We start from the raw sequence: 27,774 nt of genomic DNA, 5'->3' as shown, positions 1-27,774 counted from the left end.
TGTATAACAAACCTGTCAAGTTTCAATTTAAAAGTCCCCCTAATAAAAATAAATCTCTTATGGAAAACAAAAGAGCGTCGCTTGTTTGTAATAAATAAAACACAAACAAAACCGTTTCGGACGGGTTCGGATAGGTTCGCGCACCACTTGTTGCGCCCCAATCGCACACCAGGCGGCGCAACTTGTTGTCGTCCGACCGTCGGAGAGTAAAGACGTGTTTACTGCACTAGAGGGACTGGCTATAACGGTGGTGGTACAGTGCGCGACTTGTACGTCATGACTGGTACGGTAAGGGCGATAAAGTGACGTTTCGTAGCCCCCTTTTTCTCGTTACAAGGATTTAAAAATGCATTTCGAATGTGCCTGCAAGGATTCTACTACGTGGTTCGGGGTCGCTGTCGTTTTAGTGGTGGTGCTACTCCAAATGAGTGGCGCCTCCGTCATGGGGGATGAATGTGACTGGACCGGCAGGTATGTAAAATATTATTAGAACTTAGAATACTAAGTTGTTGCACGAGTCACACTACAATCAAAGAATACTCTGGTTTGACATTTTATTCGTTCGCGTTGACTATTACCGGCTATTTACGACCTAATAAAGTCGGATTGAAGATTCTATTAAGGCATGTGCCTGAGTAATTGCCGTATGACCACTGCGTAACGCAGCTGGCCTCTGCGCTCACCCGACTTAACTTCGTTTGACTAGACGAATTACCGAACGCACCCTAGTTCTTTTAATGTAAACACACCCTTGGCGTCTTTAAAAGCTTATCTAATCAGGTTGGCGTTGACAGACTAATAACCACCAAGTCTGGCACAAAAAAATCGCTTATTTTGCGAAAAGGAAGTCGTTACGCCAGCTTTTAATAAAATAAACAGTTGTTGAGCTAATGAACCATGTGGGTTTCTAAATGTTGTAATAGAGAAGGATCACCGGGATGACATCAGGATCAGCCTTTTTGTTTTACGTTTAGTTTAGAAGATATTTACAAAAAAAATAAGATTTTCTTAACTTTGATAATATACAGACAGAGTAGACACTCAGTATATTGTCAGACATTGCTAATGTAATTAGGCGTGTAACTCGAGTAGTCATTTAGTGCCGTCCAAATCTCCAGACTTAAGTCCACTTGACCGAACAAGAAAGGCGTCCCCGCACATTAATTATTACCCAAGAAAAACAGTCGAGTGTATGAGAGTAAATCGACAATATAAACCGCATGTCGTTTTACGACCGTTCTGGTTCATATTAGGATGGTACCGCACCAAAACAAAAGAGTGGATGAGCGTAAGGTGGTTCCCTTTTTCGGATGGCACAAGTCCATTTAACACTGTCAGAAAGTATGTAATAAAGATTTTCGAAAGATAAATGGTAGGAAGACAATAAAGGATAAGAATCTCTCATTTTCGGGTCGGGCACGCCCTAACTCAAGCCCTTTTTTACCTAGAGTACTCTTTGGTAACGGCGCTAAAAAGGCAGTTTTCATCATGATCACGTACTATTGTTCGTTTTTTCGTAAATTTCATCAGAAAGAATCTCTTTCTCTCTTGAAATGGTGTACCACACCGTTTTATGCGTAAGACCGCGGCGCTCCATATAAAGGTGAATCGCCATTGTCGGTTCTTTTTGTTTTATGGTCGTACCGAGGGGTTTTGTTGCGAAAAAAACAGGCGACTTTCTTATACGGTTCTGATACTGCCGAGCGAAAAACGCTTAATTAAACTCGGGTACCAGACTGACGGTGGATTGCACATATGTTTGTTGGTTCCAAAAACAATGCCAAAAACCGTTCGACGACAACTCCCAGGCGTATTATGTGTAAATATTTATCGGTCCAGAGACACATTTGGCAATTTTTTGCTTGTCCCGATGGCATTTCTGGAGTTAATTGGATCAAAGTCTGGTCGACGGTAAGGCTTTGTTACCATAATTTGTGCTTCAACTATGTGTGTTAACTTTGAAGTTTGAATGTTTTATAGGTTATGATACTTCCAACTGTCAAGAACGTCAATTGTTAACCAAAGCGCAGTAACGTCACAATCACGACGTAATATTAACTGGCAGTGTTACCAAATGGTTAACCATTAGAAGATACCAAAAGTGAGGCAAAATCGCCCCATAATAGACAATAGAACATTACTTCTGTGTCAATGTCAAATTTTTAAGTTGACACTTAAACACACACACTGAATCTGATTGAGCTGGATCACCGCCTACTATACTAGAAAGCTTAGAAGGTGCTTGTCAAAAATTCCAATATGGCGGAAATAGTGGTGACAGTTTGCGTTTGTTTGTATTGTGGAAATGGAGTTTTTTGAGGATTAGATGAATTTTTACGGTTTAAAATCAAGACTTGAGGTTATTTGCGTAAGTTAGTTTTGTTTGCTGCCGTTCATAAGTTTTCCAAGCCACATTGTAACAGCAAGGCTGGACTTGATTGTGTATAAAAAAGCTCTATCTATACATATCTGGTTCAGGAATGAACCTTTTTTTGATTTTTCACTCACAACTTGCAATCAACTACACGAAACAATTAAAAAAAACATATTTTTTACTGCATCTGCATACGTTTGTGTATAAAACGAAAACCGCTAACGCCGCCATTAAAAGTGACATTTTAGGCTTTCTAGTATAGAGGGCGGTGGCTGGATGCGTCTTCTTGTAGAGAGAAGGAGGTTATCAAAAGAAAGACTGTGTAGAATGTGACAGGAACATGCCATTGTAAGCTTCTTCTGTCACATCCTATCAACACTTCTCTGGAGAATTGCGTTCCCTGCTTTCAAGAATAGGCCACCTGAACGGAATCGGGAACGTAGCAACAAAATGTTAAAAGCCTGATAAAATATTCTTACTTTGCCATTAGTCCGGAGGGTTCCAGCGGACAAAGAACAATGGCTACGTGGGCAGTGTTTTAAAATGCGTCGAGCTTTTTTCCCTTCCAAGTTTCATAAAAATGAACATTGTTGCCTTTTCAGACATTGCCCTTCAAACGCCATCTCGACTTTTAACCTCCCCCTGTAGAGTAGTTGGGGTAGGTCGCGTGTGGTAACCGATGTCCCCTTCGGTTCCCACACATTTTCCGCTACCTGTTTGACTGAATAACACAATAAAATACAGAGTGAAGCGTGGCAATTTGGTCACGTGACTCTATGTTATTAATTTACGACCCCTCTGTGTATATACAGTTACTGTCTGACTCGTCAAATGAAAAACGTAAGAAGCTTAAGCTGGAGCCACATACCCGCATATAATCCGGCTACCTGACTGTCATTGGACCTGAGAAAAAAAATCGTACCAATCTTCTCTCTCTCTATCTCGTGTGCATCTATTCAGTACTGTAAAAGGCAAAACCCACATTCGCGGCAATTACGGCTCTAAAGCGCCATTTACATTAACCCACACGCGTCGTACCAGGGCGTAGGTTTAATCGCGGCCATTACCAAAAATGATCCAAGTGTCGTGTTTGTTTAGGGTTTTTAGGACCATTTATCGCCCACTTGACGAATAATCGCCATTTCACCCCAAAAAAAGTGTCAAGTTGTCCTCTGTTACCTGGATAGGGCTGTTCGAGTGGGAATGACATGCGAGAGACATGACAGCGCAGTCAAAATTGGTTAGATGACACAAAAAACCAATCAATTTAAAAAAAAAAGAAAGAACCGACCAGAAGAGGGCAACAATAAAGGCAACATCATTAGCAATCGAAAATGGCAATACGAGAATGCAATCAATTCCCGATACGTAGCCACAAAGGACTTTTTTAAGTTCGGCATTTCGGTGCTTTTAAAGCGCCCTAAAAGGACAACCGTCGCAAAAATAACTAGAAATACTAGAAATTCGCTGAACTTTTAAAATGGAAGACCCAGTCGCCATATTTAAAAAGCCACAGGTGACAGTCACTTGTCAGCTGTCAAAGATGGTGCAACGTTGCCAACAACGAACAAATCAAGGTGTGCTGTTTGTTTGTGGGTCGTCGACGGGAAAACAAAGAACGCGGCTGTTTGGCGTGTGCTCTCGACTATTATACAAGAGAAAGAGACACGTGGGCCTGGGCAAAGGCGGAATGCTCCGGTCAAGCGGCATACGACTTTTTTACATTCGGATAAGTCGAGAAAGGCGTGGGCAGCGTGCCGCTTTTCAGTTTACCGAGAGTCTGAGTGCATGGCATATATGGACAAACTCGGTAAACTCGATTATTAATTTTATCTCAAAATGGCCGGACATCTACCGGTCACTAGATGAGTTAATTGGTAGCGTACACGCATCTTAATTAGTTGACAGATTTATTTAGGTTAGTGGTTTAGTTGCTTTCTCACGAACAATTTACTAATGTCAACATTTGTGACAGTTTGACATACGTCACTTTTGTTTTGGTCATTATTTGAAATATTCATCTGCACGCCTCTGACTCGGTTAGGTCGTGTAGTTAGTCGTAGCAAACTGCAACAAAACGAGCGGTACTAAGTGAATGTCCCGGGCACGTGGACCTCTCACAGTACCGCCGGTACCATTACGTACTAGACAGTATATACAGGGCGTTGATACATCACCCTGTTTATACGTACATACAGAGTGAAACAAACTGTAATTTTTTATTTTGTGTACGTACTGGTAACACCCACGCGCCTAGAAGAACCAAATCACGGGCTTAACGGTTTTTTACGTTATTTATTTCTGCGCGGGTACCACCTTTTGGTTCTCTCGCGGTAGTACCCGTCCGACGTAGGTTGGTCCGTGTCCGACATCATGTGGTTGTTTTACGACCTACGCGGGTACTGGTTCTTTCAAATCATATGCACGATACAGTCCCTGAAATAATCCTCGACAACATTGTGACTTGTATTTTTAAGATCACGTTTTTTGACGTTGTGTTAACCGAAGGTTAACTCTTAATAACTGCCAGTTAAGCTACTTAGAACACAGATAAACTGATTAGTGTTATTTGTTTTGGTAGTACCAAAATGCGGTATTCGTTATCAATGTGGGAATATATTTCTTGAAACGGATTTGCAATGTATTTGATAAGGTTTTGGGTTCCTGTTTTACGTTTGTCTCGTATAAAATCCAATTTTGGATAATTGAGGAAAAAAACTATTGAAAGAGGGATGGTATACAGCGAATCAAACCAAAGTAGCTTGACGTCATACATTTCGAAGTTTACACCAACACAACCACATTACAGACAAATTTGAGGCTTACCATATTGTTGGAAATGTCTAATATAAGAAGATCTAATAATCTGCCCAATAATAGAAGAGATTGTGATGAAGTAAATCCACTCATTTAGACAAACCTGACTGAAACGCATTACGCACACTGAAACTACAAAAGCAAATTAGAACTTGGTGAATAATGACGATGTAAATGAAGTCAGTTGGATAAAGTATATTGAGCAACTATTTGGTTAGGTTAAGACAAGCTGGTTATGAAACCAATTCTTACTAAAATTGTGATGGTTTTGTTGGTTTTGGTTTCAGTTCCGGAACTGTTTACATCCGGAAGGTAAACTCAATTGAACTTTAAAATTCATTACCAAAAAATATAGAATTTCAATCCTGAAACAGGGCTAAATGCTTGATAACAATTTGAAAATGATTAGTTAACTTATTGACAAGTAAATCTAGTCAATATTTAAGTTGGTTTCTATTATTTGAAGGAGATAAACGTATCTTACAGAAAAACAAACAGTTGACTTAGTTTACATCGATGATATTGGCATCAGACGTCATTACATTCACTTTGTTGCTTATTTTGACCAATATGCTAAGATTTTGTTGACATATTGTGTCAATTCAAAGCAACTGTGATGTTATTTGACCGTCACAAATTCTGATACAATGATCATGTGACCTACGGCACATGAAATGTCAACGTCAATATTGATTGATAGTGATTCACTGTGAATCATTCCAGTTTTACTTAACTAATCAAAAACCTTGTGATTCAATCTTAAGGCCATAATATATGATTCACGTATTATTTAGTTCAGAAAACGGTCAAAACAATAAAAAGGCACGCGTTTTACTAGCTGGAGAAACTGGTTCATCGTCGCTGATTGCCTTCAATTGGGTAATTAACGAGACCGATCCTGTTTCCAGTAAAACTAGCTCTAGGTCTCCTGACAAACGAGGAGAAATGCACCTTTCGTTATCGGTGCACGAGAAAACATTCCTTTTATGAGCCTTTTGACTTAACTTTTAAAGGCAAATAAGAGATAAGCCGGGTCGTATTATTTGTCTTGTCGAAAACGTCGTCGCCACAACCATTATATTGCTCTAGCTCGATAAGTTTGTGTGACACCGTCTTCAAGCTTTGTTTGTATTGTGGGCCAGGCCTTATTTTCCTTTTTTTTCCATCGTTTGCGGTATTATACGTACGTAATTTGTTTGCTCTTTCTGCGATAAGGATAAGAGCTCGGGTTATCGCGGTGCATAACCGCACCACAACCTATCCAGATGGCGTTGGAATCCAATAAAACACTTTCAACCGAGTACTTTTTTTCCTCGATCGAGATGTAAAAACAGGTTATGGGAAAGCCCCGGCGCCGCCTTTCACAACTTCTTCAGCTTCCTTAATGACGAACGCAGCCACTTGGAGCAACTCTGCGTGACGTCAGTTCGGTGCAGCTGAAGTTTAGTGCAATAACTGGAACCACCGGATGGTGGTTTTGACAGATTGGACGTAGTTATTCACCGCACTCTATACTAGAATGGCGGAGTTAGCGGTTTTTGTTTTATACACAAACGTATGCAGATGCAGTAAAAAATATGTTTTTTTTTTAAATTGTTTCGTGTAGTTGATTGCAAGTTGTGAGTGAAAAATCAAGAAAAGGTTCATTCCTGATCCAGATATGTATTAGATAGAGCTTTTTATGCACAATCAAGTCCAGCCTAAACAAATTGGTTAGAACATTTGTCCTGGAAAGTACAACACACAGCAAACTAGTTTAAACACTGTTCAGTACAAGAAAGTAAAAAAACTGACTGGCTTTTTCCTGAATTGCTGTTACAATGTGGCTTGAAACACTTACAAACAGGCAGCAAACAAAAATAACTTACGCAAATAACCTCAAGTGTTGATTTTAAACCGTAAAAATTCATCTAATCCTCAAAAAACTCAATTTCCACAATACAAACAAACGCAAACTGTCACCACTATTTCCGCCATATTGGAATTTTTGTCTAGGCTTTCTAGTATAGTAGGCGGTGAGCTATTGCGATAATTTCTCCGCGAGAGGGCGTTTTGCATGGCACACTAGATATGTTTTGTTAAGGCGATTTTGCTTTCATATTCAGCAACAGAAATTCTAGAATAGTTATGAAATGTTTTATGGTTTTTAGAGTTGTTAATATCAGACTTTGAATAAAAAGGTGTGTACTATAGTAAACAGAGTAAATTGGACTAAGTAAATGGTAAACATGCTTTTAAATAAGTCTTTCGGAAACTTACACCTGCTAGAAGTTGTTCTTGGTTCACAATAGGCAGTCCGGGCTTTCCCCATATAACTCACAAAACTCAGGAACAACACAAATATGCAACTTTAACTTTACTTTTAGCCATAAATTCGGACAGCGCAAAATGATTAGAACAATATTGAAATTTTTAGATGTCATAGTGACAACAACAAAGACAATTACTAATTACGTCGTTTTCTTTCGGATCTAAACGCGATACGATCCAAAAAGTCACGTGGCCTCTGTATCATTTTGTGATCATGGGGTCATGTGATTTTTAGAAAAAATTAAGTGGCTCCCTTCGGCGGCAGATTCTATCGAAATAATTTTTGATCAAATGTCAAATTTTGTGTCTTCATGGCCTCCTATTTAAAATGGAGATCTCTAGCTTTTTAGGTGAAGTTAGGTTAGGTTATAAATGTAATACACGTTGCCACATTGATATTATAATTTTTCTGTGTATGAAAATCCTGAAGCAACGGTTCTGCTTAATAACACGAAATCAGTACTAATCGATAAGCGTTATGACGTCCCAAAAAAAAAATTGCCATTTTAATTACTCGTTGTCTGCCAGCTGTCAGTTTTTTAAATTCTCTAAAAATTTAATTCCCAACTGAACAGCTTTTCTGATCTCAAAACTGATCATAAAAACGCAATACACAAATATCACGTGTTGTCCTTGTCCACTCATAAATCCTGCACACCCCTTTTTGCAACACTTGACAACGTAGGACAGTAAAAATCTTTGACAATTGACAGTGACAGACTGTGTTTGTTTTGGTGTACATTTTTCAGGTTAGGTTAGATGATTTGAATAATTTTTAAAAATTGTGTGATAAATCAGTAATTATTAGTGTTAATGCCTATTAGTGCTAAATTATAAATTATTCCAACCCCTTTGTCGAGAAGTAGTTGTATCTAAATGCGTGAAAGTTGCACGAAAACTGCAATAAGTGAGTGTTGTAGTTGTAGTGGTGTAATCTTTGCGACAAAAAAGGTATTTTGTAGTTGGTAAGTTATTGTAATTTAGTGTTTGTGTGATTAATCACATACAAACTATAGAGGTATAAATGGAATGCACTTCTGACTCTTTATCAGACGAATTTAACTGCCACCGTAAATGTGGCGTTACTTGTTTCGTGTGATAATATTTATTATTAACTGGGGAATTAGTGTGTTATGATTCGACGTAAATATTTACCAGAGTGCGTTCCAGGCATGTGAAACCGGCTTTTTCCCATGAACCGCTTAATTATTTACGTTTGCAGACTAGAGAGTTCATTAGGAGATTGATGATGAGACAAATCTGCCGCACTTTAAGGTGGTTTTTAAGGTTATTTAAGCGCTACTATATAGAATTACTTTTGCCAAGAAACGATGAGTGAAGGGTGGTTAATTAGGGCGTCACCAGTGGCGGCCGTACTAAAATGTTTTAATATTTTATATACGGAATGGGAAACGTGTGGTCATGAATAAATTTGAAATTAAAAGCGTTAGGAAAACGATCTTTGTATGGAAATCAGTGGAGAGGTATAAAATATGACTGGCGGGAATACAAAACGCGCGCCCCTGGGCGTGTTTATACGGGCAACCCGACACCCTCGCATTCCCTCTTGTGTATCGGATTTTATTTTTTTGAACCTTATGACCACCTTGAAATTGTCGGATCGAATTTCCGCCAAGGGTAAACGTACTTGGACGCTTTTTCACCCACCAAAAGGCAAAAAGCGATTTGAAAGTGACCGACTGAATTATTTCCGAGATAGTTTTGGTCGAGCAACGTTCGTACTACCTCCCGCGGTACTATTATGTCCGATGATTCAGCCGATCTCGACATAATCGAACTCTTTAAAAAAAAGTACCCCGTCGTTATACGAAAACCGAAACGCGCCGCTGATAGGAAATTTCTTGTACGCAAACCGCCTGAACTAACTCGATGTGCTGGGTTTTTGCTCGTTTCAAGTAGAAAATAAGTGAACGGTCTCAGGTAGCCAATTACTTTAGATTTATTCACAGAAATTTATTATTTAAACCCTTTTGTAAATTAAAATTCCACCATAAAGATTGTTATCCTGATCGAAACTAGACTGATTGGTAATTACATCATTTCCACTACTGTCCTGTTATATGCATTGGACATTAGATTTTTAATTTTTAGTATTAGAACCGTCTAACCGTCCATCATTCATGTCAATTGTCATGCAACTTAATTATGGCTGGTTTTCCATTGGCTTGTTTAGTGCACAATTGGATTATTAGCCTCTCGTTTCAATGACATTTAACAAAAAAGGATAGATACACTATTAATCTCAACAGTCAGCACAGTGGGTAATTTTAACCAATCATCATCTGGTTATTCATTATACAGGGTGGTCCAGTTTTAAGTGTCAATAATTCACCATTTGATAGCTAATCAAAAAATAAGTTGACTTGCATTATGTCATTTTTCTGAAAAACGTTTCCTAAGGAAGATACAGTCCTCCAAATTTCAAATTAGATTAAAACTGAACATTCAAGACTTGTGAAAGTCCAAATTTGTACTGAATAGTCTAAAAACTTGTGTGTAGTGTCTGAAACTGGCATTAAAGAACAAAAAAAAATCCGGAAATCAAGACAAAGATTGTATTGTGCATGAAACTCATTTTTTACTACTAAAAATAGTATAAAAGTTGACTTTTAATGCTAGAACAGACCTTACTAGGACTAAAGAGAGTCCAAAAGTATATTTTCAAGACTTTAATTGGTGTACAACTCAATTTTCTTCAACTTTCAACAAGTCAAGAAGTAAATAAAATTTTCGGACTATTTTATTTCTAAAAATTAGTTCTCAAGACTATTATTGTAGCATTTGGTACCAACATTTTTTACTTTTATTACTGAAGAAACTTGACTTTTGGAAATAGTCTTAAACTCGATTTTTCAGTCTTAAAAAGCACTAAAAACAATCTGAATTTCTTAGAGATGCTACAATTTATTGCACCTATGAGTGTAGAAGTCAATTTAATAGTGAAGAAGCTTGAAATAACATTTTCAAGACTATGGTCAGTGGACAAACTGGCTTTTAGGCCTGATAAGTCAAAAACTTTGTAAAGATAGTCTTGAAACTCGATTTGAGGCACTGAAAACAGCCTTAAAACACTAAAAACAGTCTAGTTTATTAAGAAATACCCGAATTTTTAGCACTGAGGTGTCTAAAAGTCGATTTAATAGTGACAAAGCTTGAAATGCTATTTTAAGTTTATGAAGAATGTAAAAATTGTTTTTTAAGTTTGCTATGTCAATAACTTGGTGAAGAAAGTCTTGAAACTCGATTTTCCAAGCTGAAAGCAGTTTTGAAGCACTAAAAATAGTCCAGAATTCGAAGAAAATGAAAAGCAAAGTAAAAAGCACGAAAAGTTCGTTTTCAAGACAATTTTCATGAATCTAATGTCAATGTCTTGCATCTAAGACTATTTTCAAGACTAAAATATTGAAATTTGTCTTCAAATTATGAAAACTTACTTCAAATGCAAATTTTAAGCTTCTGATGTCACTTTTAATTAGTTCAGTCACGTTTTTAAGGTTTAAATGTATGAATTTGTAGTAACAAATTCTTGAAAAAGTAGTTTTTATGTCTACAAGTCAATTTTCAGTATTAAAGTCTCTCGATTTGCATGAAAACTGGTTACAAACACAATTTTGAAGCTTCTGAAATTTTTATCTTTTCTAATTCAATTTTCAAAAGTCTTTTAGTTTGTCTGGAAACTATGAAAACTGGCTAGAATAATATTTTTTAAACTTCTTAAGTGAATTTTCCGTTTCCAAGACAATTTTTAAGTTGGGTTGGGTTAGTTTTGGGTCTTTGACCGTAATAACGTGTGTAATAAAGTGCTTGTTCCAAATTTGATCAATATTGCTCCAACGGTCTGACAGTTATGACAAAAAAAAAACGATTTTTTAAACAGAAATTTGAAGGACTGTATTTTCCTTAGGAAGCACTTTTCAGGAAAACTTATTTTTTAATTGGCTATGGATTGGTGAATTATTGACATTTAAAACTGGACCAACCTGTATTAGAAGATTTTTAGTTTTTGACATTATTTATTTTTTTTAATTTAAATATTGAAAAACTTCCACTAAATGAGTTTTGTACCACAAATTACTTGTTTTACTGATTAAAGCAAAGACGCTTTTATAGCTCCATGGAGCTAGTAGGTGCATCTTCCCCACTGGGTGTCAATTTTAGCCTTTAGGAACTAATTACAATTTTGCAATCTTCAAACTGTACAGTTCTATGAAACGAATTGTGACCCTTCTGGATGATTATTTAGTTTCTAGTCTAAGGACTCTAAACTGTAGATAGTAGATAGTATTTGCGTAAATCACAGCTTACAACCCACTGTGATTTACGTAAATACTGCCCATGTAGACTTGAAGACATCAAGCTATAAAACTAGCATGTATAATCACATGACCACTGTCACGGTTGTCTACCAGAAGAAAACTAAAAAAAGAGCATTTTTAGCTCCATGAAGAACATTTTGACTTTTATGACATGACTATTAAACACTTAAGCTTACGTGGTTATCTGTCACAATTGTCAAACTACATACACCCAATAACACGTACAGTTTGTCGGTGCTATAACTTTCTGAAAAGGATTTTGACAGTTCTGACAATGGCTGTCTATTAAAGGTGTAGTCTATAACCACGTGACCACTATGATGAACCCTTTACCACTATTATAAGCTCGAAGGACGTAAAGTTGAAAAATCAATGGCCAACTTAAAAGCAATTATAACTTATAGACAGAAATGACAGAATCTAAAAGTGTATTATTGTTCAGAATTACGTGGCAGTTATCAAAACTTCTTCACCAAGACGTCAAGTTTCATGTTCTATTATTAGTCAAATTTTAAGAGTTCTCTAAGAACCTGTAAAACCAGTATATTTATAGAATGTTATGAAAAAGCTACAAGATCACACGATCAATGTCACAACTGTCAAAATTCGCTCTAAAAATCCTCCATTAAAAAGTTTTCTGTACACTGTAAAACAGTGTTGCCAAGTCTACTTATGCGGCATTTGCGTAAATCTCAGACTTTTTTGACACTTTTCGAGATGATGATCACACGTTTTATTCGGGAACGTAGCCGTTTCCCTATCAACCGCCCGAGATTTATAATCTGCGGCATTAAAGGCGTAAAGGCGGACACAAACCCATTGTCATTTGTAGCATAAAATCTCCTATAATGGAAAAATGTAAACCAGTTTTGGTGTAACAGAGAGAGAGAGAAAAGAGTTCGTTTGGGCGTTGGGTTATTGTTATTTTTTATGGTCGCGTTTGGGCTTGTCTTAAGTGCCCTGTGTGTCGCTTTTATTGTCCTCGCGCGACGCGATTTACATATTATTCGGTTACCCAGATCGGTCAGATACATATCTGTATCTATATAGACGGTAGGTTAGGTGTAATAGGCTTCCAGGGACCGTTTACTCCACTAGTTTCAATTTTTCAGTGCACAAAACCATAGATTAACACACTAGATAGATATTAATCTCCGTGTTAATAAGGTGAAGCACTGTATGTATGATTTCTTTCGAGTCACAGGGGTCGCCACATGTTCACATTTGATGGTCGTCAGATGTCATTTTTACGTCTCTATTGTCATGACAGATTTTTAAAAGCGCCATCTGTTGGTAGACTTGCATAAACTGGTATTGGCGGGCTTTTTGAATTAAATTAAGTCTTTGTTTCATGGTTTTGGTTCAAGAAACAGGTAAATAAAACAAAGTCCAGTGTATGCAAAATATATTATATATATTTTAAGGAAATGAACATACAAAACACATACTCTACAAAAATAATAAGCTTTTGGTTAGTAAGTTGGTGCAAAACCCAAGACCTTAAGACTATAGTTAAGAATAGATCATAAAGCTACACTTTATACATAAAACATTACTATTATAAATAACATGCAACAACATCAAGCAAACCTGCAATCTCAAACCCAAATTAGAAATATGTTGCTTCTTTAAAACGTGAAACTTACCAGAAGACAGGGATTCATTCTTGGAAAAGATGGAGGAAGTTGGAAGCACATCTTGATTAGGATTGCCTGTTGATTGATTACTTTGTGAAAATTTACTTAAATAAAATTTATAAACCTAGGTATACATAACAGGTTTATAAATATTATTATACTGGATATGCACAGATCCCTGTATGAGAATTTGAGAATTAAAGAGTGTATGTAATTTGATTTGGTTTGTGCATGTTTTTTTGTCAAACAAATGTTTGGTCCTGTTCATTTTTGCTCGTTTTTTTGGTGAATACGTGCCTAATAATTATAGATATATCAAATCAGTTCATTCAAACGTAATGTGGTGACGCGGGATATGATATAGCTAAACTTTTGAAAAAAACAAACTATACCAAATAATTATATGTATTCATATTTACCAGAAGTTGATGGTCTTTGATCTGGTAAGTTCTTTAATTTTTCATTGTCAATGGAGGGGATTTCAAGAGATTTTGAGAGAAGGTCTACATTAGGAAGGTCTAGGGAAACAAACATTTCACATATTACAAAAACGAAAAGTATATAAGTACATCTTCACATTCTTCACACAGTGGAGGTGTTAGGAAAGTGCAACAAAAGAGCACTCACTCAATCACCACAATTTTTTTTATTAAATTTTAAATGGAATTGCCAAACATGCTATCAGCAGTTTTTCCAGAAAACAAAACCTCAATTAAAAAAAAAATACTAATACTAACATGCGCGACACTGTATAGGTATATTTTTATTTGAATAAAATTACTTGGGGAATCTGGGTCCTTTGGTGCTTGCTGGCAAGGACTTGGTAGAAACCTTGAAGGAATCACTCCCTTTTTTAGCATGCGTCTGTTATTTGTATTAAAGTCTTCAGGCAAAAAGTGCTTTTCACACACATAATACCTGAAAATACATTTCAGTTTCATTTTTATCTACTGTACCTTATTTCTATTAAGTACTACTATTAGTAGTACCTAGGTATAGTGCAAAACTAGGGTATTAAAACAGATACATTTATTAGTTACTTAGTCAGTGAGTCATAGTACTGTTTAAACGCACTTTATGCAAAAGAATACATTAGTTTTCCACTATACTTACCAAAATAATCGTCATAAACTAAGAAGCTATGTTGAGTTCTACAAATCATTAAACCTATTTTCTCTTTGCCTCCTTGAAAACCTCTTATAGTAATCCTCTTACTACCTTAACATTATAACAAATAAAAATGAACTTTACTTGAGAACTTACCTGCTATAAATTTCCATATTAGAACAAAGAAGTATAACAAATTGTCCTAAAAATTGTTTCCACAGTGAAAAAGTAACACTGTCTTTTTCCGGGTTAGGAAAACGAAATCGTCGTTGTTTTGAAGGGCTGCACCCCTTGCCCATAGTGACAAAAGTCGTTGTAAAACCCAGCCAAAAGGTAAAAAACTAAACTAAAAAAACCTACGAAGAGAACACTATAAAAACACCGCCCACGAACTAGTATAAATCACACGTATAAATTAAAAACTACAACCGTAATATCAATATTTTAATAGACTTGTCTAAAAAAATTTGAATTTGTCAAAAGTTGTTTACATCCTTTTCATTTTGTTTTGCTTAACCACAAAAAACCATCTACAGGTAAAAACAATACAGTAGCTCCCCCTGTGTCTCGAAAGAATCCAAAACATGGCTTCACATTGGCTATATGAGATTAGTGGGCCTGCACAAAACTGACTTGAAATAGAACGTCACGTCAACTGTCAGCTTGACGCCATTTTGTTTTGGGGACGTCACTTTTTTTAGGTTAAGTTCACACTAATCAATTATATACAGGAAATCGACAGGAAAACTCCATATATCGCCCATCTATTTTATAACAACTACTACAACTTAAGTAGAATATCAAAGAAGGAACTTAACTAGAACAATTCCATCGGTCGTAAAACGGGCACAAGCGGTCGCATAAACCGAGGACAACCGCGCCTAAAGTGGTCGCCATATACGGTCGAAACGCTTATTTGGTATCGGCCAGGGCCGTAAAGACATTATTATACAATCTGCATGTATATAAGGCCGGTCGTACCGTAAAGGACCCTTTTTTTCCCCGGCCAACTTTCTTGGTAGTTCACCTTAATTCGGTAGCGTTTTTTGCCGCTCTCTTAATGAGTGTTTTAGTGCTTTATATCCGTTGGTACTACCAGGAGCTTACTAGTTTTTTTCTTCCAGTGGTTTGACCAATCCAGCTTCGGACAAAGGAGTCACACCGATTTACCTAAGATGCTCGGCAGGAAAAGTGAAGTGGATGTATCCCAGAGGAGCTTTGAGGATTCTTTTAAGGTAACGTACCACCAGAGTGTGGGCTGAAACAGTAACAAAATCTTTGCGCAGATTGCCAGGCCAGGACAGGGAATTCAAAGCTTGCATCAAAATCAAAACAACATCAAAACCCGGACGACCTGTGACTAAAATCTATTTGGAAGGACCTCGCTCCCTTATTCCTTTACACGACGGTGACGATACTGCAAAACCAATCAGATGCTTCAACAGCAAAAAAGCGCAGGCCGCCATCTACATCGAGGCAACCGATGAACGTTCCTTCGACAAGCAATTCACCGAACTACAGTACGACCTGGAGAAAATCCCCCAAGGTTTTTATGGGTACGATCGAGCTGAAGGTGAGTCGGATTGTCCGTGCCTAACCTTATATTTTAATGTGGTGTGTTTAGAGTGTCGACCGTGTTCGAATGAGGAGCTGGCGCACGTCTTCTGCTCTAGTGATCTGGGTAAGTCAAACTTAACTCCAACAACTTTCATGTACTAACGTCTTTTGACAGTAACCAGAGGTACGATACACTCAGTCGATACTGACGATCGTTTGGAGCAATCGGTGGTGACCGTCAAAGTGACGAAACTAATCCGACACAGCTCGCCGGATGAAGAGGAATTCTTCGAGGAAACGAACGAAATAGTACCGGAAACTAGACGTCACGTGATGGTGAACGTACCGCAGTACTGCGGCATCAATCACGGTTTGGGCGAATTTGTGTTTATGGCGCGCAGAAAACTCGGCGATTTGACGTTAGTGTGCGCGCCGCGACTCGAACATTGGACCGTTTTGGCCAATCGGATGAACGAAGAGGGGCGGTCCCATTGCGTCCTCCGCAGCTGATTGGCTGTTACTCAAGTGCGTTTTTTTCTGTGATTCCCCTGTGTACAGAGTGCAATTCACGTACTTAACTGTGAAGGGTGCAGTGTGATCTCAACTTTGGTGGTTTTCTTGCAATTCCACGTGCCAATTTTTTTGCGTAAATGCTCTTTGAACTGTTATAAGATGTACATATAAGGTCGCTCCCATAAGTATTTAGGGCGACTTTTTCTCCTGTGATAGTAAAGCACGCAATAGTGCAGGTGCCAATATGATGTGTGGTCTCTTGTGTGTGTTAAAATTATATATGCTATTAAGTAGTTTTTATATACATAGATTGAGAATATATTGTACATAGATGGTCTAGTAGGTATATAGATGTCTAAAGATTTATAATTCAGTGAATAAAGTTGTCGTTTGTCAAATTGTTGTGTTTCACTTGAAAAGGTGACATCCAGAAGAAAATCAAGACTTTCTGAAGGTTGTAAAAGGAAAAAAAAGTCACTTACCAAGTTTTTTTCTGTCTTCGTCTAGCCTATGGATTTGCAATGGGTCTCTCTTCTTTTCATTGACTTTTTTGGTGTCTGAACTGAACAACGATGATGAAGGCGCAACCTTATGGCAGAGCAGACACACACTTCACCCTGTAAAAAGTTACTAAATTAACTAAGTAGAACCAAAGAGAATAACGTAACTTAAATAGTAGTTTACAATCAAGGGTATATATGGTTTTAATTCCTGTTATATCAGTAGAGAAAAATACATGAGATTTGTTTTAAAACAGTTATTTGCAGTAAACCAACATAAAACACTGTCTCAGGAAATAATGTTCGTTAAATCACACTCACTACAGGAAAAATGGATTGGAATTACACAACATAAACAACCAATTTAACGAAAATCTAGCGTTAACATAAAATGGTCAAAACTGTTCAAATTTCACAGAAACTAAGATTACTATTTTTTCTAGTTCCTCTGTGGAAAATTCAGTTTGCCATGTACCATTCTAATTGGTGGAAAAACCTTCCAAATTGTTAAACCATCTATTTGACTTAACAATTGAACTATCAGAAGAAAATTGTAATTAGTTGCGCCATCTACTGGGAATCGCAAAGGTCCCACTACACAGGGATCTGTATATGAGTTCTTTGAACTGCATGGGTAATTTAAAATTTAGGCAGCACTATACAGAGTGTCCTACTAATCATGTAGTTGTTGTCCCCCTTTATGGCTTCTAAAAGAGGATATAAACTTCCGGTCTGACGACTAAATTTAGATTGCAAGGGATTCAGCAAGGACCCAATGAAACACATAACGACATAATAAATACTATAATTTAAACTCAAAAGACTAACAATGGCAAACATGGCACTACATTTTATAATAAAAATCGTTATTAAAATACTGCTGTGTACTTCCCCCCACTAAAAAAAACACTATTATAAAAAGGTAAACAGGTAGACTAGAACTGTATAAAGGTAAAAAAAGATCTGTTTATAAATAACTGCACAATGGTACTTGAAACTTTGGCTATAAAATCATCCCCTCCCCATCCCTTAATGTTAAAAATACTATCCATATTCAGACTGGATAGACAAACTGAACTCCCCTTCTGGTATGACAGTGGCATGATACCAAATTCTAGTGTCCAGTAGTACTGAAAGCAGCTTAGAATTATTTTGCATAACTCCGAAACTGAAATAGTACTAACCAGCATCTCCAGGGTAAACAGAAAAGCTCATAGGCCTACAAACATTCTGACACTCAGAAGGGGGCATTAAATTCCACACTTTAGAGCCTCTTAATTGAGCTTGCCACATTAAGCGGTCAATAAAGTCCAACTAAAACACCCCTTTAAAAGCAAAGAAAAATAATGGTGAACAGGTACTTACATGCATGGAGGCTGCATTTCCATACCCCATAAAAACAAAATCACCATGAGGAATTTCTGCATCTTCTGGCAAGAAATGTGGTTTGGGGTAATGCAGCCTCATAGCTTTAACCACTGTAGGGTGGCAATTGTTCCTGTTTGAACCCTTTATTACACACTATAAATTAAGGGGCTAGCAAACTTACCAGCCTACATACCAGCTCTTTTCCCCTGGCAAGTTTTTAACCCGGCTATCTGACATACTGAAAATGTCCTGTAGAGTTATAAAATCAGACTTAAAATGCAAAAATTGGCACTCAGGCTCCTCAATACTATCCACACTTTCATACAACTCTTTGAAAAAATTGAAGTCAAAAAGTTTCATAGCAGACCAGTGTAAAAAAGCCCCTCTGATAACAATTGGTCTTGATGAGTAGGCGTACGGTTTAAATTGTTCTCTGGTAACATTGGGCAGTTCCAAGACTTGAGTCAGGTTTGAGCAAAACAAACAGTCGGAGAGTGGCCGCGTCGCCTCCCATGTAAAGTAATTGTGGGGCACCAAACATCTAATACCCAGCAGGACATTAATCAGTCCCCATTGCACTGAAGTAGATATGAGCAAAAGGATAACGGCAGTGTAGTAGTAGAACTTTTTCTTTTTAGGGCAACCCCCTGCGATTAGATCGAGGGGCTGCAGCCCCAGTTTCAGGTAAGACTCATTTAGGGCGGCGATACTCTTCGACGTCACTGAGTAACGTTTTTCGCGCATTATTTACACTGCATTGAATGTTATGTTAAAGGAAATTGTTGAAATTTCCTAGCTTAATTAGTCAAATAATTAGTTCTAGTAACTTTACCATTTTTATTTTTGACATTTTAATTTTAAGGTTAGGATTGTCAGGAAAGAGAGGAGTATTTGGACAGTGACAGTTAAGACGTCAGCAGTGTACAATATCTGTCTCATTTTAACTCATTCTGATAAAACAAGATGGCCTATGTTACTAACTTTTAGGTTAATTCATTCGCATTCAATAGCTTTGTCATCTGTCAGCCTAATTGACAATATTGATTTAAACAGAATATTAAGAATTAAAATAAAGATAAAACTTTAGTGCCCTATTTTGTGTAAAATAATTTAAAGGAAATTAATTTTCTGTAATGCTCTTTTTAGCGTAAGCTCAAGTGCTGCAGTGGCCCAACCGGTTAGTGCCGACACACCCCATAAACAAGAGTTGAACACTGAACCACTGTTCCATTGTAATCATCAGGATTAGTAGTGATTCATTTGTGTTATTTGCGTTTATACACTGTGAGCTAGAATGGCATCGGGGACTACTTTGCAAAAAGCCATTGACCTGGTCACTAAGGCCACTGAAGAAGACAGGAATAAAAATTATGCGGAGGCGTTAAGACTGTACGAGCATGCAGTTGAATACTTCCTTCATGCCATCAAATGTAAGTTGCTTTTTTATATTCACAGACAGTTATTAATTTTGTACAGATGAGGCTCAGGGAGAAAAGGCCAAGGACAGCATTCGAGCTAAATGTATTCAATACTTGGAAAGGGCTGAGAAAATCAAGGATTCCCTCAAGAAGGGCCAAAAAAAGCAAGTGCTAGATGGAGGTTCCAAGTAAGTGTGAATACTGGCTACTTTACCAGCTTGAGATTTTTTGAATCTATTAAGAGATGACAAAAGAAGCAGTGACAGTGATGAAGATGGTGAGGACCCAGAAAAGAAAAAACTACAAACCAAACTAGAAGGGGCTATTGTGGTTGAAAAGCCCCATGTCAAATGGTCAGATGTGGCTGGACTGGATGCAGCTAAGGAAGCCTTAAAAGAAGCTGTCATTTTACCAATAAGATTTCCCCATTTATTCAGTGGCAAAAGGGTGCCCTGGAAAGGCATTCTACTGTTTGGGGTACAGCTCAATCAAAAAATTTCACGTTCCTGATTAACCATTTTCTTTCTCACAGCCCCCAGGTACTGGTAAATCATACCTGGCCAAAGCAGTAGCCACTGAGGCTAACAATTCAACTTTCTTCTCTGTATCATCATCTGACTTGGTGTCAAAATGGTTGGGGGAGTCTGAAAAATTGGTCAGGAATTTATTTGAATTAGCCAGGGCTCATAAGCCCAGTATTATTTTCATTGATGAGGTGGACTCACTTTGCTCCTCCAGGTCTGACAATGAGTCAGAGAGTGCCAGGAGGATTAAAACTGAATTCCTAGTGCAAATGCAGGGTAAGGATTTTGCGCCATCTTTAGTTTGAGTTTTGAGTTATTTTTCTGGGTTGTAACTAGGCGTTGGGCACGACTCTGAAGGAATCCTAGTATTGGGCGCCACTAACATTCCTTGGGTACTGGACGCTGCCATTAGGCGACGTTTCGAAAAACGCATTTACATCCCACTGCCTGAGGAACCCGCTCGAATGACAATGTTCAAAATCCATCTGGGTAACACGCGTACTACTTTGTCTGATGAAGACATTAAGGAATTAGCGCGACGCACTGAAGGGTAAACTGCTAGCGGCGCCATCTGTACTATTAAATACAAATTTAATTTGACAGATATTCGGGTGCTGACATCAGTATAGTGGTCAGAGATGCGCTGATGCAACCAGTGCGTAAAGTGCAAACGGCCACCCATTTTAAGAAAATTAGCGGGCCTAGTCCGAAAGATCCTAACCTAATTGTGGAAGATTTGTTGATTCCATGTTCGCCTGGTGATCCTGGCGCCATTGAAATGGGTTGGATGGAGGTGGACGGTGACAAGTTAGCTGAACCACCCGTCACTATGGTAGGTACCAACTGTCAAACTGTAACGAGAGTGTAATGGGTTTTTTTCACGCAGAACGACATGTTACGATCGCTGGCCACCTCAAAACCAACAGTAAACGATGAAGATTTAGTCAAATTAGAGAAATTTATGAAGGATTTTGGACAGGAAGGTTGATTGGTCACACCTGCGGTTATTTGTTGTATATACAAATTCTAATTTTTTAAGTTTCATTTCTGTCTGTTGGTGCGTTATTTTGCCTGATCAATATAGCAAGATGCCTCACTATTTTGGATTTTCTGAGTAAATAATCTAATTTTAAATGATAATAGATCTTAGAACAGTTTATATTTCTATTGAAATAAATTCTTTTAAGAATCATTTTGTTTTTTTCAAACCCTTCAACTGTAATAAAACAGCGAGTATATTAGTCTTCTAAAAAAAAAATTGGAAATTTAATTTAAATCTAAGCTTGTCAGATTTTAGTTTGATATACAGGGTGTCCCGCGAGGTAAGGGACAAAATGTTACTATGAGTTCTTTAGGTAAATTCGAGTCGAAAATGTCCTATGAACATGGGTCCGCAAATGCTTCCTTACCAAGATATGATTTTTTAAAATTTAATAGTGTTATTGTGCCAAAAACTACAATAATGCCAAAAAATAATTTTATTTAACAAAAAAAAAATTAATACTACTATGAAAATAACTGTTTACAATAATTGATCAAAGTGTCCACCTTCACATTGTAAGCATAGTCTAGTTCTTTTAATGATGTGGCTGATAGCTTTCCCAATAACACGGTTGTTATTACTTAGGTCGTTAGCGATATTATTAATTTTACAAAGCAGTTCAGCCCTGGTATGTGATTTCTCTGCATACACTAAACTCTTCATATGTCCCCACAAGTAATAGTCCAAAGGATTTAAATCCGGTGAGCGGGGGGGCCAAGAAACTGCGCCCCTGCGTCCAATCCAACGCCCAGAAAAGTGTTATTTAAATATTCAGTCACGTTTCTACTACTGTGGGGCGGAGCACCGTCATGCTGTAACCACATTTGTTGTCTTCTTTGTATCGGAATATCCTCTAACAACATAGGTAGTTCTTCTCGTAAGAACTGAAGGTAAATTGCAGATGTCAAACGACCGTCAAACACATAAGGGCCGACTAACTGATCTCCTAACAAACCACACCAAACATTAACCGAAAAACGGTGTTGGAAATTCCGTTCGATTGTTGCATGAGGATTTACAAGCTGCCAAGAATGGGAATTCCTTAAATTATTGACACCGTCTCGGTGAATGTAGCCTCATCGTAGCCACAAAATGTCATCAACCAAATTGCGATGTGTAATTAGCCAATTGCAGAACTGCATACGAAGGCCCAGACCAGTGAACTGCAGAGCTTGGACTGGTTGCAGATGAAATGGGTACAAACCAAAGTTATGTATTGTTCTCCATACAGTCATTCGGGTAAGACCAGTGCGACGTGATATTCTGCGAACACTAGTCGATGGTGACCGTTCTACACTATCCAGTATTAGATCTTGGGCAGCTGCTGATGGACGTGTGAGAGAAGCATTTGGAAATGATCCTGTTACTCTCAGTTGATTAAAAACTCTCCCAAATACTCGTCTATCAAGTATTCTTCGATTTGGAAACCGACGGCGGTATTCAACCACTGCTGCTCTACCACTTCCGTTACAATATCCCTATACTAGCAGCATGTCTGCATATTCTTCATTTGTGAAAACAAACATGACAATAATTTGTGTTTGCACAGATTAGTGTGTCAAACTGTCGCAACTACTGTAACAGAATAACAAACAAAAGAAAAGAAGTATCATGGCACTCGGCCTACTTGATGTTGATAGAATGTCATACTAGGGATAATTATTATAGCATTGTAGTTTTCGGCACAATAACACTATTAATTTAAAAAAAATCATATCTTGGTAAGGAAGCATTTGCGGACCCATGTTCATAGGACATTTTCGACTCGAATTTACTTAAAGAACTCGTAGTAAAATTTTGTCCCTTACCTCGCGGGACACCCTGTATATAGGCCGGTTTAGAACGTCTTTCGACGTTGTCCGACACCTAATTTCCAGCCTCTTCGGTCTTCACAATCTTCAGGTGTTAGATTTCTCTCACTCATGCATTTATGCATGGTTTTCTTCCACTCCTGTTTTGGCCTTCCTCGTTTTCTTCTGCCTGTTGGTTGCCAATGAAGTATTCTTTTAGGCCATCGGGTATTTGACATTCTTTCCACGTGTCCGTACCACGTAAGTTGCTTATTTTCGATATCCTGCGTTATTGCGTCTTCTATTCCCATCCGTTGTTTTATGATGTCGTTTCTTATTCTTTCTCTTCGTGAAATGCGCATCGATCTCCTAATTGCATCCATTTCAACTGCCTCAACTCTTTTCTTGTGTCTATCTGAAATTCTTCTGAAAGGTTCGATGGCGACTGAATGGGCGTTTTCCTCTTTGGCCGTCATCTGAACTATCTGTCGGCCGTTTTTTGAGAAGAAATCCAGTTCTCCCAGGTGGGAGTCATTTATTTTTTCTACCCCTGCGTGGCTTCTGATTACTCTAGCAATACCCCCGTCGTTGCAGGGGGTCGTGGACACTGTAAATGCCCATGCTGTGTTCTTGGGGAAGGAGAAAATCGATCTGGGCACCTCGTGTATGCTAGGCTCTGGTAAACGAGAATTTGCTTGCTTTTTCCTGCTTTTGCTTGCTGGGTTGCTTTGCTTGGGTCAGTTTGTTTTGCGGGTGTAAACGTGGGTTTTGTTGGCTTGTGCTTTTTTGCTTGATGGCTGAATTTTATGGTCAATCCTTCTTCTAAGGTTAACGTTTTCTTTGCCATGTCGATTGTCGCTTTTGTATCCGCCAAAAATTCCATGCCCAAGATGAGTGGCTGTGGTGGGTTTCTTAGTATAGTTGCACGTATGTCCCATTTTCCTACGTAGCTCCCTACTATCTCAAGTGATGCTTTTGTTTCCCCCAGGCTGGGGATTTTCTGGCCCCCTGCCGTGAGAAGAAGTGTAGAGTGTCTTGTGCTTCTTTCCTTGTTCAGCTCCGCCCCTGTATCTATTATTGCTGGTATGAAGAATCCATTCAGAATAACGTTGATTGTCAATACTTTATTGCGCGTTGGCCCCCAAGTGGAGAGGGTGACGGGACTCAATTTTGCCACCCTTCGAAGTTTGGGTGATGCGGTCTGCTTCTGCAGACTGTGGCAAAGTTCCCAATTTTTCCGCAGCTATAGCATGCTGGCCTATTGTCTCGTGCCCTTGTGCTAGGGTAACGCCTTTGAGGCGGGGGTGTGCGCCTTGTGTCGTATTCCCTCCTGGGCGGTGGCGGGGTCCTTTCGCCTGCATAAGTGCGGTGGTTTTCGTACCGTGCCGGTTCTCTGAAGCCCGAGTGATCGTATGCTTGGCGCTGCGGCCGGAATGTTGGTGTAGAGGGCCGTGGGGGTGGCTCTGTAGGGGCGTTATCTATCGTGATGCATAGCAATTTAATTTCTTTTAATGATCTAGGTGGCTGATTGGGAAAACGCGTGAGCCAGTAGTACCTAGCCTTTGTTTCGGTTGTCAAACCGTTTTGAAAAATCTCTTGGAATTCCCCGAAATCGACTTCCCGCTTGTATTCTTCATAAAGGACCCTTAGATCGTAGAAATAGTTCTTCATGGGTTCTAAGGGACCCTGTGTTCTTTCTCGAACCTTCGCAAGTAGTCGTAGGCTGCTGTTATCGTCGCAGAATTCATTTTTGAAGGCCTGACATATGAGGGACCAATTACTGTCAGGGTGGCCTTCCTTGTATTCTGTGTACCATATATTTGCAGCCCCCTGCAAGAAGGAGTGAAAGTATAGAATTTTTAGGCCATCATTCCAATTGTTGGCCACGGCCACTCGGTCGTATGTGGCTATGAATGATTGCGCTGAATCTGTGCAAGGGTTGTATGTCGGGGGGCTGATGAATTGTGGCAAAGCGGGCGTTTTTTCTCCTGTTTCCACTGTGGAGATTGTGATGTTTGCCAGTGTGCCGGTGTGCGCTTCTAATTCCTTGATTATCCTTTGTTCACGTATCGTTACGTTCTCTTCGTTTTCTGATTCTTCGTTTTCGCTTTGTCTTTCGTCTCTTTTTTCTGTTATGGTTGCGTCTTTTTGACGTACCAAGGTCAGGGTGATATATCTCGGTGTTCCTTCTGTATCCTGACTCCGTATGTCCCCTACACTTGAGCTTCTGTGCCTTGGTGCAAATGGGCTGACAGTCTTTGCGGATCTCAAATTGTACCCTTTATTCATTCCCTTTTTCCTGCGCCGTTAACTGCGTCTGCGAGGGCGTGTCCACTAATGTGGGGATTAGCAGACGGGGATGAAACGAGGCGCCTCCACCATGTCACGTTAAGGGTTGGTTGAGGGGGAAGAATACACAGGATTCCACAGGTAACCCACTTTTATTAACTTATAGGGCAGAAGGAACACGGGGGGCGACGCTTTAACGGGGATGAATGAACCCTAGACTTAGGTCCGAGGGCATTCACCGAGCCGGTAAAGTCGTTAAGTACCTAACAAAGGGAGGTAAGTAGGAACGGCAACTTAAGCTGCTCGCCCACACTATTTCCTTTGCTAGGGCTGATCTAGGGTGTGGCACTTGGTCACCTACTGCTCCGCGATACGTTACACAATAGGCATACCCAGACTAACCCAGAGATCAGTGATCTGTACGTGCTTTTGGTACAGTATTTATACTCACATCATGACCCCAATTCGCCAATCTTGCTGACACAAACATTGTACTGGGGGAGACCGGGGCTAACTTAAGTTAACGGCACCTAGTGTAATCTTTATGTTACAATATAGGAGGGTGCTTTTAACATTGCCTCATAGATATTAAATTTCCGTTTCTTGGTTATTTCTTTGCTCCATAGGATTCCATTCAGAGCTCCGATTACTTTTTTGGCTTTGACTATTCGCTTTCCGATTTCTTTTACATCTGTTCCTGTGTTGTCGAATGTAATGCCCAGATATTCATATTCCTGACACTGAAGGATTTCTTGGCCATTGTCCAGTTCCAAATTTCCGTCCTGAGTTCCCACACATAGATACTTTGTCTTGGCTATGTTGACTGTTAAGCCCCATTCTCTGTATTCCTCTATTAGCTTTCGCATCATGTACTGCACATCCTCTTTATCATTGGCTACTATGACTTGGTCGTCTGCGAACTGTAGGGTAAACAAGCAACTATCATCAATTTCTATTCCCATTCCCTGGACCTTTCTTTTCCAGTTTTTTAGTGCCATCGCTATGTATATTTTAAAAAGAGTGGGAGAGACACAGCATCCTTGACGCAATCCTCTATTCACCATAAGCTCTTCAGTGACACATTTGCCTACCCTAATTCTTGATTTTCATTCCCTATATAGTTCTTTATGGGCTGTTACGTAGGTGTGATTAATGTTGGATTGCTCTAAGACCCTCCATATAGTTTTGATACTGGGACTGTATCGTAGGCTTTTTGTAGGTCAACAAATGCTAGGTGCGTTTCCAAGTTTCTAGCACTTCTCTTCTCTATAACTTGTTTTAGAGTAAACACGTTGTCTGTACATGATCTTCCTGCTCTGAAACCGCATTGTTCTTCCTCTTCTTTTCCTTTATAATCCTCTTCAATGAGATCACGTAAAATTCTACCATATAGTCTGCTCAATGTGCTTGTAACCGAGATGCCCCGATAGTTATTGCAGTCCAGTTTATTTCCTTTTTTGTGAATGGAGGAGATGAGAGCCATTTTCCATTCCTTAGGGACGGAATGTCCGTTCAAGCATTTATTAATAATAACTGTTAAATTTCTAAAGAGCTTTCGAGTTCCATATTTTAACATTTCGGAATAGATTTCTTCTGGACCGCTAGATTTACCTGGTTTAAGGTTCATAACAGCTTTTCTCACTGTTTCCTCAGATACCTCAACTTCCTCTCCTTGTACATTGAAGTGTCTTGGAGACTCAGTTAAATATTCTTGTCTAGATTCCTGAAGTAGGTCTTTGTAGTGTTTTAACCATTCTTCGGGTTTAATCACTTGAATGTTCGCCCCGTCTTTTCCTGGGTTCTTGACAGTTGATATAAATTTCCATACTTCTGAACATTTTCTTCCTCCTATATAGCTGTTAATTTCTTCACACTTCCTATCCCAAGACTCGTTTTTTGCTCTGTTAATTTGCACTCTTAGTTGCCTTTTAATATATTTGTACCCTTCAAGGTCTTCTTCATTTTTTGTAATTAGCCATTTCAGATATTTTTGTTTTTTTTCTTGAACCATTGTGTCTATCTCCCCATTCCACCAATGTTTCTTGTTGATGCTGTTCTTCTTTATTCCTATTGCCTCTCGTGTGGCTTCTGTCAGAGACGTTATAATGTTTTCATAGACTTCGCCAAACGTGTGTTCTTCAGGACTGAGGAGTTTACTGTCGAGTCGTCTCTGATAAAGAAATACTGTGCT

At 38.6% G+C, this 27,774-nt stretch overlaps 4 protein-coding genes across 5 annotated transcripts; 2 read left to right on the top strand and 2 right to left on the bottom strand.

Moving 5' to 3' along the window:
- The first annotated feature begins 138 nt into the window (after positions 1-138).
- Positions 139-17,050, top strand: LOC145731986 (meteorin-like protein). The gene is made up of 5 exons (XM_081983992.1): positions 139-471; positions 15,707-15,817; positions 15,869-16,155; positions 16,207-16,263; positions 16,315-17,050. Exons 1-5 carry the CDS (start codon positions 347-349, stop codon positions 16,647-16,649), a joined length of 915 nt encoding a protein of 304 aa, XP_081840118.1. The 5' UTR covers positions 139-346; the 3' UTR covers positions 16,650-17,050.
- LOC145731992 (uncharacterized) lies at positions 13,229-14,845 on the bottom strand. 2 transcript variants are annotated; one of them, XM_081984001.1, is made up of 4 exons: positions 14,739-14,845; positions 14,257-14,393; positions 13,895-13,993; positions 13,229-13,550 (listed from the first exon to the last, which is right to left on the bottom strand). In XM_081984001.1, the coding sequence occupies exons 1-4, from the start codon at positions 14,753-14,755 to the stop codon at positions 13,351-13,353; spliced, it is 453 nt and encodes a 150-aa protein (XP_081840127.1). In that variant the 5' UTR covers positions 14,756-14,845; the 3' UTR covers positions 13,229-13,350. The 2 variants fall into 2 exon arrangements, with proteins under 2 accessions (XP_081840127.1, XP_081840128.1); XM_081984002.1 differs by having other exon boundaries at positions 13,229-13,428; positions 13,485-13,550; positions 14,257-14,835.
- Positions 17,051-17,941: 891 nt separating the features above from the next.
- On the bottom strand, positions 17,942-19,396 carry LOC145731987 (uncharacterized). The gene is made up of 4 exons (XM_081983993.1): positions 18,702-19,396; positions 18,518-18,650; positions 18,337-18,466; positions 17,942-18,282 (listed from the first exon to the last, which is right to left on the bottom strand). The coding sequence occupies exons 1-4, from the start codon at positions 19,262-19,264 to the stop codon at positions 18,197-18,199; spliced, it is 912 nt and encodes a 303-aa protein (XP_081840119.1). The 5' UTR covers positions 19,265-19,396; the 3' UTR covers positions 17,942-18,196.
- A 145-nt stretch (positions 19,397-19,541) lies between these two features.
- On the top strand, positions 19,542-21,654 carry Vps4 (vacuolar protein sorting 4). Its single transcript, XM_081983981.1, has 7 exons — positions 19,542-19,950; positions 19,997-20,126; positions 20,181-20,415; positions 20,471-20,738; positions 20,799-21,012; positions 21,066-21,294; positions 21,349-21,654. Exons 1-7 carry the CDS (start codon positions 19,815-19,817, stop codon positions 21,448-21,450), a joined length of 1,314 nt encoding a protein of 437 aa, XP_081840107.1. The 5' UTR covers positions 19,542-19,814; the 3' UTR covers positions 21,451-21,654.
- The last annotated feature ends 6,120 nt before the right edge of the window (positions 21,655-27,774 follow it).

The sequence above is a fragment of the Ips typographus genome, linkage group LG7 (assembly GCF_016097725.1).
Source record: "Ips typographus isolate SLU linkage group LG7, UJ_Ityp_2.0, whole genome shotgun sequence".
Lineage (NCBI taxonomy): Eukaryota > Metazoa > Arthropoda > Insecta > Coleoptera > Curculionidae > Ips > Ips typographus.
Note: the sequence above shows the minus strand (reverse complement) of the source record. Positions and strands in the feature narration are given on the sequence as shown.

What these genes read in the sequence shown, in the direction of transcription:
- LOC145731986 (XM_081983992.1), top strand. Translation starts at nt 347, where the DNA reads ATGCATTTCGAATGTGCCTGCAAGGATTCTACTACGTGGTTCGGGGTC. An exon ending in GAATGTGACTGGACCGGCAG is followed by an intron (nt 472 to 15,706) that starts GTATGTAAAATA and finishes TTTTTCTTCCAG; the next exon opens with TGGTTTGACCAATCCAGCTT. An exon ending in GCTTTGAGGATTCTTTTAAG is followed by an intron (nt 15,818 to 15,868) that starts GTAACGTACCAC and finishes ATCTTTGCGCAG; the next exon opens with ATTGCCAGGCCAGGACAGGG.
- Vps4 (XM_081983981.1), top strand. Translation starts at nt 19,815, where the DNA reads ATGGCATCGGGGACTACTTTGCAAAAAGCCATTGACCTGGTCACTAAG. An exon ending in ATTCCTAGTGCAAATGCAGG is followed by an intron (nt 20,739 to 20,798) that starts GTAAGGATTTTG and finishes GGTTGTAACTAG; the next exon opens with GCGTTGGGCACGACTCTGAA. An exon ending in CTGAACCACCCGTCACTATG is followed by an intron (nt 21,295 to 21,348) that starts GTAGGTACCAAC and finishes TTTTTCACGCAG; the next exon opens with AACGACATGTTACGATCGCT.
- LOC145731992 (XM_081984001.1), bottom strand. An exon ending in AAAGGACCCAGATTCCCCAA is followed by an intron (nt 13,994 to 14,256) that starts GTAATTTTATTC and finishes TTGTTTCCCTAG; the next exon opens with ACCTTCCTAATGTAGACCTT. An exon ending in TCAAAGACCATCAACTTCTG is followed by an intron (nt 13,551 to 13,894) that starts GTAAATATGAAT and finishes ATCAATCAACAG; the next exon opens with GCAATCCTAATCAAGATGTG.
- LOC145731987 (XM_081983993.1), bottom strand. Translation starts at nt 19,264, where the DNA reads ATGCGCGAAAAACGTTACTCAGTGACGTCGAAGAGTATCGCCGCCCTA. An exon ending in GAAATGCAGCCTCCATGCAT is followed by an intron (nt 18,467 to 18,517) that starts GTAAGTACCTGT and finishes GGGGTGTTTTAG; the next exon opens with TTGGACTTTATTGACCGCTT. An exon ending in TGTTTACCCTGGAGATGCTG is followed by an intron (nt 18,283 to 18,336) that starts GTTAGTACTATT and finishes AGCTGCTTTCAG; the next exon opens with TACTACTGGACACTAGAATT.